The sequence below is a fragment of the Pteronotus mesoamericanus genome, unplaced genomic scaffold (genome assembly GCF_021234165.1).
Source record: "Pteronotus mesoamericanus isolate MK-2021 breed Mesoamerican mustached bat unplaced genomic scaffold, CSHL_Meso_final contig_74, whole genome shotgun sequence".
Lineage (NCBI taxonomy): Eukaryota > Metazoa > Chordata > Mammalia > Chiroptera > Mormoopidae > Pteronotus > Pteronotus mesoamericanus.
In genome coordinates, this window is record NW_026555247.1 from 42,120,713 (window position 1) to 42,132,500 (window position 11,788).

Below are 11,788 nucleotides of genomic sequence, written 5' to 3' on the forward strand. Positions count from 1 at the left end.
CCAGATAGTTTATGTTGAAGAGTGTAACTCGTAGGCAACAACATTCCTCTTGGAAGGGTCAGAAGTAGTCAACACTTGTCGAAGCCAGTGTCTTCCGGGGTCCAGTTTTCGAGGAGACGGGACCTGGCCGGCTCCTATGCTCTGCCCAAACAGGTTCCTTCTTCCTGTTTAATTTTAGGTAGAAATTTTTAAAAACTTTTTTTTTTGCTGGAAAATATATAAGCCACTGTTCTAAATTTATGTAAAAATTCACTGCACTGTTTCTATAAACCTGCCATACATTCTTTATTTTAAATAGACATCTTTTCTAAATCACTGTGCTCTGCTTAGACAAGTTCTGTCTCCATGGGTGAATTTATGAGTGGATTTGAATAATAAATTCACATTTTAATGAACATATTTTCATTAAAACTGTAAGGTTTATTTTACTGTACTTTAAAATAATGGCTTATTATTAAAGCTATACTTTAAATTCATGCAGTTTTTGAAACTTTTTGCATCGTCACAAGAAAGAAGACAAAAGAGTATGAAACATTATTAATAGTTTAGGGTGATTAAAGACAGAGAAAAGTTTGCCATTGGTGGAGGTAGCGGGGCCCTGCATGTAAGATTAACCTGGGTAAACGGCCGCGTCACACTGGATCCCAGCCTCCCCCGCGCCGCAGAGCCCCGCCGGCTGCTTGTTGGCAGTATTAACGTCTGCCGGTGCTGTGTCGCCGCTGACGCTCTAAAGTGATGTGATTTTAGAGATTGGGCTTGTTCACATGTGCACAAGATACGTACTTTCGTAATATGCCCCCCTAAGGCAGATACAATGGAGAGAAGCGAAGGGAAGATGCTAATGGAGCTCTTTTTAGAATTCTTTATGCAACTGTCCGGTCAAGACATGTTGCTTATAATTGATGTGTCCATTACTTGAATTCTCTTGTAATTATAGTCAATAAGTCTTGTAAATGTGTTAAAGCTCACTAAAAGCATACAAATTCAAGAACAGAGTAAGGCTAATAATTTAAAATAATCAATGTAGGCATTTCAGCACTTAATTTCCCTTGTGTGTTGATAGCTGATCATTCTTAATCCATTAAGATTTATTTAGTCGTTTACAATGCAAAATAGGTTTGCACTGGTCACTTGTGCCATTTGAAAATGTCCACCAGGTTAAGTGCAGAATGTAGTCCATTAGTCTTCCTTGACTATATGTATTAATTGCATTTAAAATCAAGTTAATGTGGATGTGAAAGTGAAGTAACTATCAATATGTGACAAAGTAACCCTACTTATATAAGTTACATCATTGATTGTAACATTTAGTAAAAGTTAGTGTACTTTTTTTAACATTTTGTGTTGGGCTTATCAGCAGCTCATTCTGCTGCGCTCTGAAGCCTGGCGGTGCCAGTCTGCCATTTCTGTCTTGCAGGTCATTTTTTGGGGGAAGTTGCCCTCCAGGTTGTCACTCCAAGTGTTTTCTTGGCGCGGCTTAGAATGAATTGCTTTCCTGATATGTTGCTTCTGTCCATGAAATAGTGATGCAGGGACTGTTATTAATGGTTAACTGGAAAAGGGCTTACTCTTCCAATCCCTGTTTTCATACTTTGTGATTTACTCTATGTTTTATGTAACCTTTCCTTCCCATCCTTAGTACGGTGAAAGCAGCCCTATAAGAAATAAATGAGCTTCGGTCGTCAAGGATTGTAGGGAAAAGGCACGCAGAGCTTCCCGGTGTGCTTGCCGTCGGAAGCCGCCGGCAGGAGTGGACAGGGAGTGTCCCCTTTCCCTTCGCACCAGCAGGACGAGCACCCGGTGCCTCTCTCTCCCACGTTGCTCTCTCCGGGAGAGCTGGGTTCCATGGAACGTGGAAGATGCCTCCCGGCCAGAAGACTGAAGCCCTTCATTTCAGGCTCAGAGTACGCCAGTCATTTGTGCCGTTTGAAATTGTTCACATGCAGGGAGAGTGAGTTGTGTGACTTCGCTAAGCCCTACTGGAGCTGTTTCCAAGTTAGAGCTGGTGGTGTTGGTAACATACCGCGCGCCAGTTTTCAGAAGCCAAATCAGCTTGAGGAGAGGGTTTAGGAGAGTTAGTCTGTGGACTGTGAGCAGAGTGAGAGCGTGGGCTTTACTTTGCTCGCTGCTACAACTCTGTGCCCTACGCGTAGTTGGCGCTCAGTGCTGTTTGTTGGGTGAATGAATAAGTGAATGAGTGAACAAATGTTCAGTGTTTAGGGAGGATTGTGTGGGGTTGGCCAAAAAGTCCGTTACGTTTTTTCCGTAAAATAAAAGACACGATTTGCATTTTCACCAATGACTCTATTGATTTGGGTATTTTGAGTGTATTGGCTGTCTTCAGCTATTGACTTCTAGTGGTAGAGGCCAGAGCGCTGCTAAGCATCCTCCAGTGCATAACAGCTGCACAGCAAAGAATTTGGTCAAAATGTCAGTAGTGCCAAGAAACTCCGCAAACCACTTCTGACATGTTCCATCAGTCACAGCACCTTCACACACTGCACAAACCTTTTTTCTGCATTTCAGTTGTTTTTACTTTTCTTGAAGTAATAAAACATAATATGCCAAAATGTTCCATATCTTTTTCCACCTTCAGTATTAAAATGGCTGCACAAAAATTCTCTAATTTTGATACTTTTTTTTAAAATGCATGCTGATGGGACAACCTAACAAAATTCTTTTAAATGAAGTTAAAGACAACCAACCACTACCAGAGTCATCATACAGAAAACAAGCAAATGAACTTTTTGGCCAAGCCAACAGAATTCAGGCCACGGTTGGCAGGCATTAGAGATGGGTTGTGTACGTCTGGCTCGATCCTTCAGGGCCTAAAGTCTTGTTACTTTTTTAATGTCGGTGCCACGTCCGTGTTCGCACGACAGGCAGCCCTGACGGCCGTTGGAGAATGCCTGCGTCACCGTGAGCGGAGCCTTGGTTTTGAAGGGCCTCGGAGTCTCGTCGGTGACGTTGTCGCAGCTGGAAAGCGAGAGCGCCTCTTGTTTTTCCCTTTCAAAAGACCTCACAGGCCCAATGAGAAGAGAAAAGAACCTGCTGAGGGTCATGCCGGCCCAAGCAATAGAACTATTTAAAACAATATCAGCAGTTTATAATGATCACAGTACACCTTAAAAAATATGTTTAGAAATATGTGGTTTTATAAAATGTGCCTTATAAACATAATGCTTGCCTAGCAAGCTTAAAAATGGAAAGTGTTAGGAAAAAAGGGACGTGTATATATTTATTTGCATTTATACAGGAAAGTGTCACCTCTCGTCCCCTCGTACTTGGGTTTCTGTGGCACAGGCGGGAGCTGTTAGCACGGCCTGCCCCGGCGGTCAGCGCCCTGGCAGCCATCGCTGGGACCCGAGGGGCCGGCCGGCCCACCGAGGAGCCAGGCCCAGGCAGGTGGCGACAGAACGACCTCTGCCCGGCCCCGGTGGCCTGCGGGCTCGCACGGTGTCAGCGCAGATGAGCGGGACAAAACCTTGAATCCACGAGACAGGTGCTTTAAATCCTTGCATCAAATTGTACTCCCAGGGTTGAGAGGGCTTTATCTTCTTTGTTTGAAGTCGTGGTGTTATTGTTAAGGAATAATTTCCTAATTGCCTTCTTATCTTGAATTCCTTTTAATTCAAAGTATGGCTACCTTGGCTCTTCTCACTCACCTCTTCCGTAAGTCCCTTTATAGAGGTCTCTGTTGAGATGAAGTGTTTCAAAGTAGCGATAGGCTTCGTTTTATCAGAATCATTTAGATAAACTGTAGTTTCTAATGTGATTGATAGAATGTGATTGCTGTGAGCTGCAGTCTCAACCTGCTTTTGACATTTACACATAAAGCTGACTAGATGTAACCATTCGGGTGCTAAATATATTTTACACCTGCTTCGAACAGAAATGGAAGTATTAAGAGATCGGGCCTCATTGGCATTGAACTGTGAAATATTCAACCTTGTCTGCCCGTGCTTAGTACTGTTGACTTTTTTATTTCTGTTAGAAGATTAAAATTAAATGCTTCACTTTTTTTGTCAGCTTTTGGGAATTAAATTGAAATTTAAGACTCTAAAATTTTTTACTGAGTGCTTCAATTTCAACAAAGTATTCTTGGAGGATTTTTTTCCAAGGGCACTGCACAAAGGTTCATTGATCAAATATGATTTATTGCAATTTTTTTTTGTTTGAGCTCTTTTTGTATATTTATCCAAGTTCACATATTTCATATTCTGTCTAACCATGTTAGAAGAGGCATTTCACCAAATAGAGACTAAACATGATACGAAAAACCTGGAAACGCATTGTCCTGACTTTAAACTGTGATTTCTGTGATTTTGACTTACTTGAAGATTTAGTGGTTAGAAAATCAGAATGGTACATATATGTTGCACCTTTGAAAGTGTGGCTTCTCATTAATGTGTATTCATGATCTCCTGGCAACTGTTCTTCCAGGTGCAGCCTCTTGCTAATGCCAAGTTTGTTGACTATAAAGTCATTTTGGTTTCTCATTGAGTATAGATTAATTTTATTCCTTTATGAAATAAAAACAAATTTGTTGGTATTGGGTTTTTTTTATGTTGAAATATTTGTTCTTAAAATTAATAACAACAACCAAATGTCAGTACTTCTGGTTTGCAGAATCAGCACTGATCCTTTACTATAAAATGACCATAAAAACAAGTACTTTATCCACTGTATATATTCTTATATTGTATGCTGTTAAAATAGTAGTATCGCGAATCGTTTGGAATGAGTGTCAAAAAATAAAAATCGCATTATTAATGTGAATAAATTTGAAGCTGCAGAAATATGAGGAGATGAGGAGGTGGCCACTAAGAAGTTTATTTATTTGATGATAAATATATGTAAAAAATATCAGCTACCCTAAGTGCATTTATGTTTTTAAAATGTTCCATTTTAAATGTGGAGTGATTGTAAAAGATATTTTTGTGAATTGTAAGGATAATATTTAAAATATTTAGCTCATCTCATCTACTTAGTACTGCTCGACTGTATCACCATTGATTTTAAATCTTGGAAATGTTACTGAAAGTTAGGAGCACTTACTGAAACAGAGTCTTTTTGGTGGAATAATTATAGAATACAGGCCTTTTCAAGTTAGAAAGGAATCCAAGTGTTTCATTTTGGGGACAGGAATTTGTAATTAGATTAAAAGTATGACTTAGGAGCTAAGCCTCTTTTTAAACTACCAGTACTGTATTATTCAAATTCAAATCGTATTTTATGTTAAATTTACTTAGGATCAAAACCATTCAAGTGCAAGATCTGCCATTTTGCAACAGCTCAGCTTGGCGATGCCAGAAACCACGTCAAAAGGCACCTTGGGATGAGGGAGTACAAGTGTCATGTGTGCGGGTGAGTGAATTGAAACCGTCTCCGCGCGCCGAGCCAGGAAGCATGTGCCGGGTAGCCATTGTTTCAGAATTCAAAACTGATATGAGGAAGAGTGGCTAAAATTATGCATGCAGAGCCCCTTCCCATTGTTATGGTAAATTCCTTAAATACAGTTATGACACTCTTCGCCCACTTCTCATCCTGTGCTGGAGATGAGCAATTTTATGGGCTACAAGGTCAATTTGAACCTGTAATCTGTAAATTGACTAAATTATAGGATGTTCATTCACATTGCCAGAGAGAACTGGAAATTCCATTTAAAGACATAAAAAATACATCATGTAGCTTTAGGAGTGTATATGTATGTTTTTTTTCCCTTTTTGCTATGCTGCTTTAATTTTAATCACATTAATGGCTCTTTGGATCCATTGGACATATTCTATAAGGAAAAAAAGCAGAAAAAGATTTAATTTCAGACAGCTACTTACTGATTATTGCAGGAATGAAGCTTTTAAGAAAACAGTGTATAATATATGTTTTTGTGTAACTTTATTTCAAAACTTTTTTTCCTTTTTTAGTTAATGGCTCTGTCCTCTAAGGAATCATTTGCAATCTTTAATTGTCACTCAAATGTGCTGGATTAAATAGGAAGTACTGAGGCGCCTTAAAAGGTTTTAAAATGCCGTGACATCTATGGTGTATCATAGGACATTCAGAGCTGGGTCTTAATACTCTACCTCTGATTAAAAATATATTTTAATGTTATTATGCTAGAGAAATTGACTAATAAGTGCATCACATAAAAGCACTTTATGTGAAACCTGAGAAACCTGCAGTTCTTATGGCTAATTCACAAAATACTTTAGGTTCAATTGAATTGTGCAATGTGCTCATGATATATTAGGTTTATTTTTTTACTAGATAGTTTCTCTGGTTGGCACTACTGTGTAAATAGAAATATCTTTTCTGTCAAAAACACCTTCTGGCTTTTGTTGGACAGTACACTTCATCCCAGGATGCTGTTGCAGTTTTTGACCCTTAAGAGAGTTTTACAAATAACTTTGCAAGCAATTTTATTAACCGCGGTCTGTGATTTATTCATTGGCAGACATGATGGTTCAGTGAGTCGCAGCTAAAGCAAATGAAGGCGAACCCTCACCCTAAAGCCCCCGAAGATCAGTGGGGGAGTGAGTTTTGTTGCTGCTGATTTTAGCTGCGAGGGTCGAGTGGTTCATTTTAATTGCTCTAGGTCTTGGAATTTAAAAAGATATCTCATTTTTACCGTCTGAGTTACAGGAGAGAGAAAGACCCTGACTTAAACTAAAATCTGCTGTTAGATGGTAATGAGCAGTTTCTTCCTTGTGTCTGCAAAATAAACAATTTCTGCATACTCTGCTATTAGGAATCTAATTCCATTCATTTTTATTAGGGGTACCAAGACCCTGGAAAGGGAAAGAAGACACATTTTCAGAGAACAGTTCCTGATATATGTAGTCCCCAAACCAATACGTGATTGATTGGCTTTGATTGTGTAATTTGAACAATGCACACTTTGCTTAGCTCAGTGTTTACCACATACAACTGAAATGTTGCCTCAGTGGTTTTCATGTTTGATTCCCAAGGTAGAGAATTCCAGACACACGTAGATGCATTGAGTGTGTGCATTGGAAAAGCTCTCTAGGTTCCAGAATTGTTATCTCTTAGAACTATGGTAGTTGTATTTGATTTGACTACGAAACGATAGATCTCTTAACTTTTTAACAATGAACTTTGATTTAAAAGTTACACCACAATAGTTTTTACAGGGTGGATACGTTCACAGTGCAGCTAGTGTCCCGAGGAATTGCAGTGGATAGAACCTGCTTCCTGGTCGATGTGGTTGGGTAGACACTGGGAGCTAGACACCCTTGGTGTTACAGAGAGAGCATCATAGGGGTGTGGTGTGTTTCCAAGGGAGAGGGCGGTGTGCAGGTTCCACATGCAAGTGAAAAACACTGAAAACGGCAAGACTTGGCAGGAGATTAGAGACGGTGGGGAGCCCCGGTGCAGTGACTTTGCTGCCGGTGTCGGAGCGCTGCCACGGGGCAGCTCAGCCCCCTTAGGGCCGCTCGGTGGGCTGTCCGTTCCTGAGCATAAGCAGCACCTGCTGCATTTCTTCATTGGCTGCAATTGCCATCTGTTTTACCTTTTTGAAAATCACGCATTAAAAGGTGAAGCGATCTTTCAGGAACAATAACCCTATAATTTTGTCACAAACAGAAGGTCCTGCACTATGTTTTCTTTTCTGCAGTAGTTAGTCCCTTTGTCTTCAGAACTTTATTAATAACCTCTTCATTATTTGAGTTGTAAGAAATAAACTTTTTCAGATAGTTTTGATTGCATAATAATATGTAAAAACAGTGGGGCCGGCACATTTTAAGAACGAAATGATTACAACAGTCTACTATTTTTGTTTTGTTTTTTTTTTTTTTTTAGTAACCGCTGGTTTTTTGGGGGGGGAAAAACACCAAACTCTAATATATTATGGTGAAATTGGTGGAAACCACAAAGAGCGCATTTTGTTGACTTGAGCTCAGTAGTAATGTTTCAGGTTATTTGTAATTGTTTGACTTTTTTCTCTTGTCTTTATATGTCTCTCTATGCGAAGACTTTGGATGCTCATCAAATGTATAGCTGACTTTTTTTTTAAGTCTTAGTTTAAGGGTTGTGTACTAACTACTCCCTTAACAAAAACTGCCTTTTTAACTTTTACTTCAGTTTTTTTGAACCTATGCTGATTTTCTTTGAATCTTGAAGAGGAACTTTAAGATAATTTTGCCCCCATCAGCATATCTCAGTTGCAGCATATCATGGATTTAAGTTAGTTTGACAAGAGAAGCTGATTCGATATGTGGTTCCTACCAGGCAGCTAGATGCAGCGTTCAGGATTTAAGGTTTGTTTACGCAGGGTTTCTGTGCTCATGGCGCTGTGGAAAGCTCAGAAACGGATTGCTTTGCACTTCCTGCTTCCAGAATGTGTGATAGATAACTTCATTTACGAGCCTTTAATTTTACTTTCACTTTTAGGAGGAGCAGTTTTTGAAGAGCACAGTTTCTTTATCTTACATCTGAGGGAGGGAGAAAATAACAAAGAATGGGACGCAGTCCTGGACATAAGTTAATAATTTTGTTTGGGACATATGTTTAAAAACAGGTTAAACTAATTTTTACCAAAACTGTGATCTTTGCTTCTGTTTTTTTAAAGAGTCAAGAACTTAAAAATCTCAATAGCTCATAAAAGTCATTATAGACACCATGCTTTTTACATTCATTTGAGTTTATTTAGTGCTCTCTCTCTCAGTGTATATCTAATAGTATATGTAAAATACTCTAATAAATAGTATATATGCAGTGTTGTGGGTTAGTGTGCACCTTAATTAACATTTATTTTATGTGTTGGTCTCTGTGGGTTCGTGAGATTGTTCATCTCACCTTTGTTATCCCCACTGTACAGATGGTAAACTTGAGATTAAATGCATTTTTAGTGATGGACTTAAATGACTCCGTGGTCACGGCTGACCACCGTCTCCCTCCTTTTCCCGGCCCCTTTTCTTCCTTCTCCTGCTCCCTGTGCCCTCTGTGGTTTTGGCCGCTCCCCCCGCACTCGCCTCTCCTCTGGGGGCGGCCCCGCTGGCCGGTGGGGCGGGCGGCGGGCTGCCTCCTGCCACAGCCCCTCTTGCTTCTGCCTTTGCTCGAGTTCCTATTCTGTTAAAAAGCAGCTTGCATGGTGTTTTACATTAGTATTTTGTGATTCAGTCTCTCTCATTTGTATCTTTCTGTTTCACTTTTCTCATATTAAACTGTTTTAAATAATTTTATTATTTTTCCCAGTAGTTCTTTACATGTTGATCGTTTATTGCACTTGAGTGGTTAAAAATTAAATGTGTTGGTATAACAGAAAGAAGTGCCTCAAGAAGTGAAGATTTTATTATCTTTTCATTAGGATGAGAGGGGTAAATTTGATCAACCTGAGTTATTTATTTTTTTTCATTACTAGTTACTAAAGAATAAGAGTTAGTAGAAAACTAGTAAGTGGCCTGTGATGTTAATAAACCTAGAAAATACACCTAACTTTGTATGGCATTATTCACAAAGATTCAGTATGCATGGTTTAGGGCTTATGTTATTTTCTGATTTCTTTTCCTATGTCTAGTCTTGAGTCTTGTGTATAAAGTTAAATAGCTGAGTAGAATTTACCTAATCAGGAGAGAATAAGGGCATTTTATAAATCTGTCACCTCCGGGTTCATGAAAAGTTTCTAGACATTTTCTGTTGTGTATTAATATGCTTATGAACTGTTTATTCTTAGCTGGTTTAAGAAACCTTAAATAGAAAGTTACTAATGCAGTACAACTCTTTTTTTTTTTTTTTTGCATGTATGGCATTACCTAGTTTTTGTGCATTAGAAGGGATCTCTATGTAGATGATTATAATGTCACTTTCTGACCTTTGCAGCTTGAATAATTGTAAATCATTGCTTCATAACGTGTCAGAGAATGTCTGTACTAGGCAATTAAATGGCAGAATATAATAGACCAAATTATTGCCTGTCATGTTTTCAACAACACAGTTAGTATTTGAGTTACACTTAATCATTACGTGCATTAGCAACTTCATTGGAATCCAGCTTCAGGCTGAGCATGAAATACATTACATTATTTAAACCTCTAATGGTACAAGTCATTTATTTGTGTTGAAGTGTACAACATGCAGAGTTTCATAAAGCAAGGAACACTTGAGAGCTTAATTTATCCAAATCAAAGTCTAAATGCAGATAAACACAAGTGGCAAAAATTAGTAATTTTTATAGGCTGGAAATATTTAAAAATACATGGTTGTGGGTAATTGTAGGCAGCAGGAATAAATTAAAATCACTATTTTTAGTCTTCTCTGAGAACTAAAGCTGTGTATACCTAAATCATTAAAAGCACCATGGAATTGCATTTTTAGCTGAACAATTAATTACACCCATCATATCTACAGACGTATCCAAATAAAATTAGTGTTTGGTTCAGCTGGTTGTTTTGGTTAAAAAGATATAGATAGAAAAACTTTGTTTTATATTGTGGCATGAATTATACTTATAACAATGTGAAGTGCAGCATCTCCCATTTTTATAAAAAAACTATGTTAGCATTAAAAGCACTCTTATAATAAGGGTGTATTACATATGTCATCTACCTAATGTTTTCATGCTTTTTGTTTAATGACGTCGTTCTGTCTGCAGTTTGAAATTTTTAAAGCGCCACGAAACAATTCCTGCTGTCTGTCTCCTGTCAGTGAGGGACGCAAAATCAGCAAAACAAACAAGTTAATTGTGGTTTATTCCTCTGCTGTTAAAGTCCTCAACATACAGTTTAAATAGGGAGTGGATGTTGTTTTACATTTTTTACATACAAATCGCTTTGTAGTTTGGACACCTAAGAGATTCCCCAGTTGTCCTGTTAAAGAACGGGCGTGGCCAGCTGTGACTCCCGGGGCTTTGTGAGCTGCCCTTGGCCTTGGGAGAGCTGGGGCGGGGTAGCCTGCGGACTGTGAAGGAGCAGCCGGAGGTTTCGCAGCCCCTCCTCCCGGCAAGAGGAGACAGCGTGCCCTGCACTGTCCCTGTTCCCCGTCTTCAGGCAGGGCTCCCGTGACCGCTTGCCGTGGAAAAGTGGGCCACAGGCCCGTCCCAAGGCCGTGAGGGTGGCCCACCTGTAAGAGAGTAGGAACTAAGTCCGCATTGTCACTTCTTAGTGTTGCAGTTGAAAACCGTGGACTCTCTACCATCTTTCCATCTCAGTGACTTAAGTCATTTTTGCTTCAGTTTTATTTTAACATAGTTGTGCAGTGACCTCAACACCGTGTGGCGGACCCCCAGAACCCCTGAGCCCGCCCTGTCGCTGCAGCAGGGTGTAGGTGGGCGGCCACCTCCTGCTTTCCTTTGCCTGCAGTGTGATTGAAAACGTTGTGAGCCTGTTTTCTCCGTCCTCCTTCCTGTTTCTCCCTGTGTTTGTGACGGCCCTTTGCTGTCTGCGGGGAAGCAGAGTCAGTGGAGCTGTTGGCAGTGCAGGCAGGACGGCGCATGACCACTGACCCGCGTGCCCACCCCTTCCCTGTTCGGCAGCAGATCCTCCAGAGACGCTCCGTGCGGGCCCCGCGACCCGGGGGTGCAAGGGCTGAGTGGAGCCAAGCCCCCCGCGGGAGAGACGGACATCAAGGGCACCGCCCCCAGGAGCAGAGGTGGGGACGGTGGCCCCGGCGGAGCTCCTGTCTGCTCCAGCGCACTGGGAAGGGCTGATGAGGAGGTTGTGTTTGAGTTGGGCCTTGAAGGATGAGGAGACATTCCCAGGACAGATTGGAGCATTTTTAGTAGAGGGAACCAAAGAGCACAAGCAGCCCAGTATGGGAGAGCGTGGCTCAC

General features: G+C 40.3%; 1 protein-coding gene across 1 annotated transcript in view; it reads left to right on the forward strand.

The window, feature by feature from the left end:
- The window catches only part of ZNF407 (zinc finger protein 407), a 320,185-nt gene that overhangs the window by 25,469 nt on the left and 282,928 nt on the right, over positions 1-11,788 (forward strand). The window contains exon 3 of the mRNA XM_054583786.1: positions 5,253-5,367. Coding sequence (XP_054439761.1) covers positions 5,253-5,367 — 115 coding nt within the window. The remainder of the gene's footprint in view (positions 1-5,252; positions 5,368-11,788) is intronic.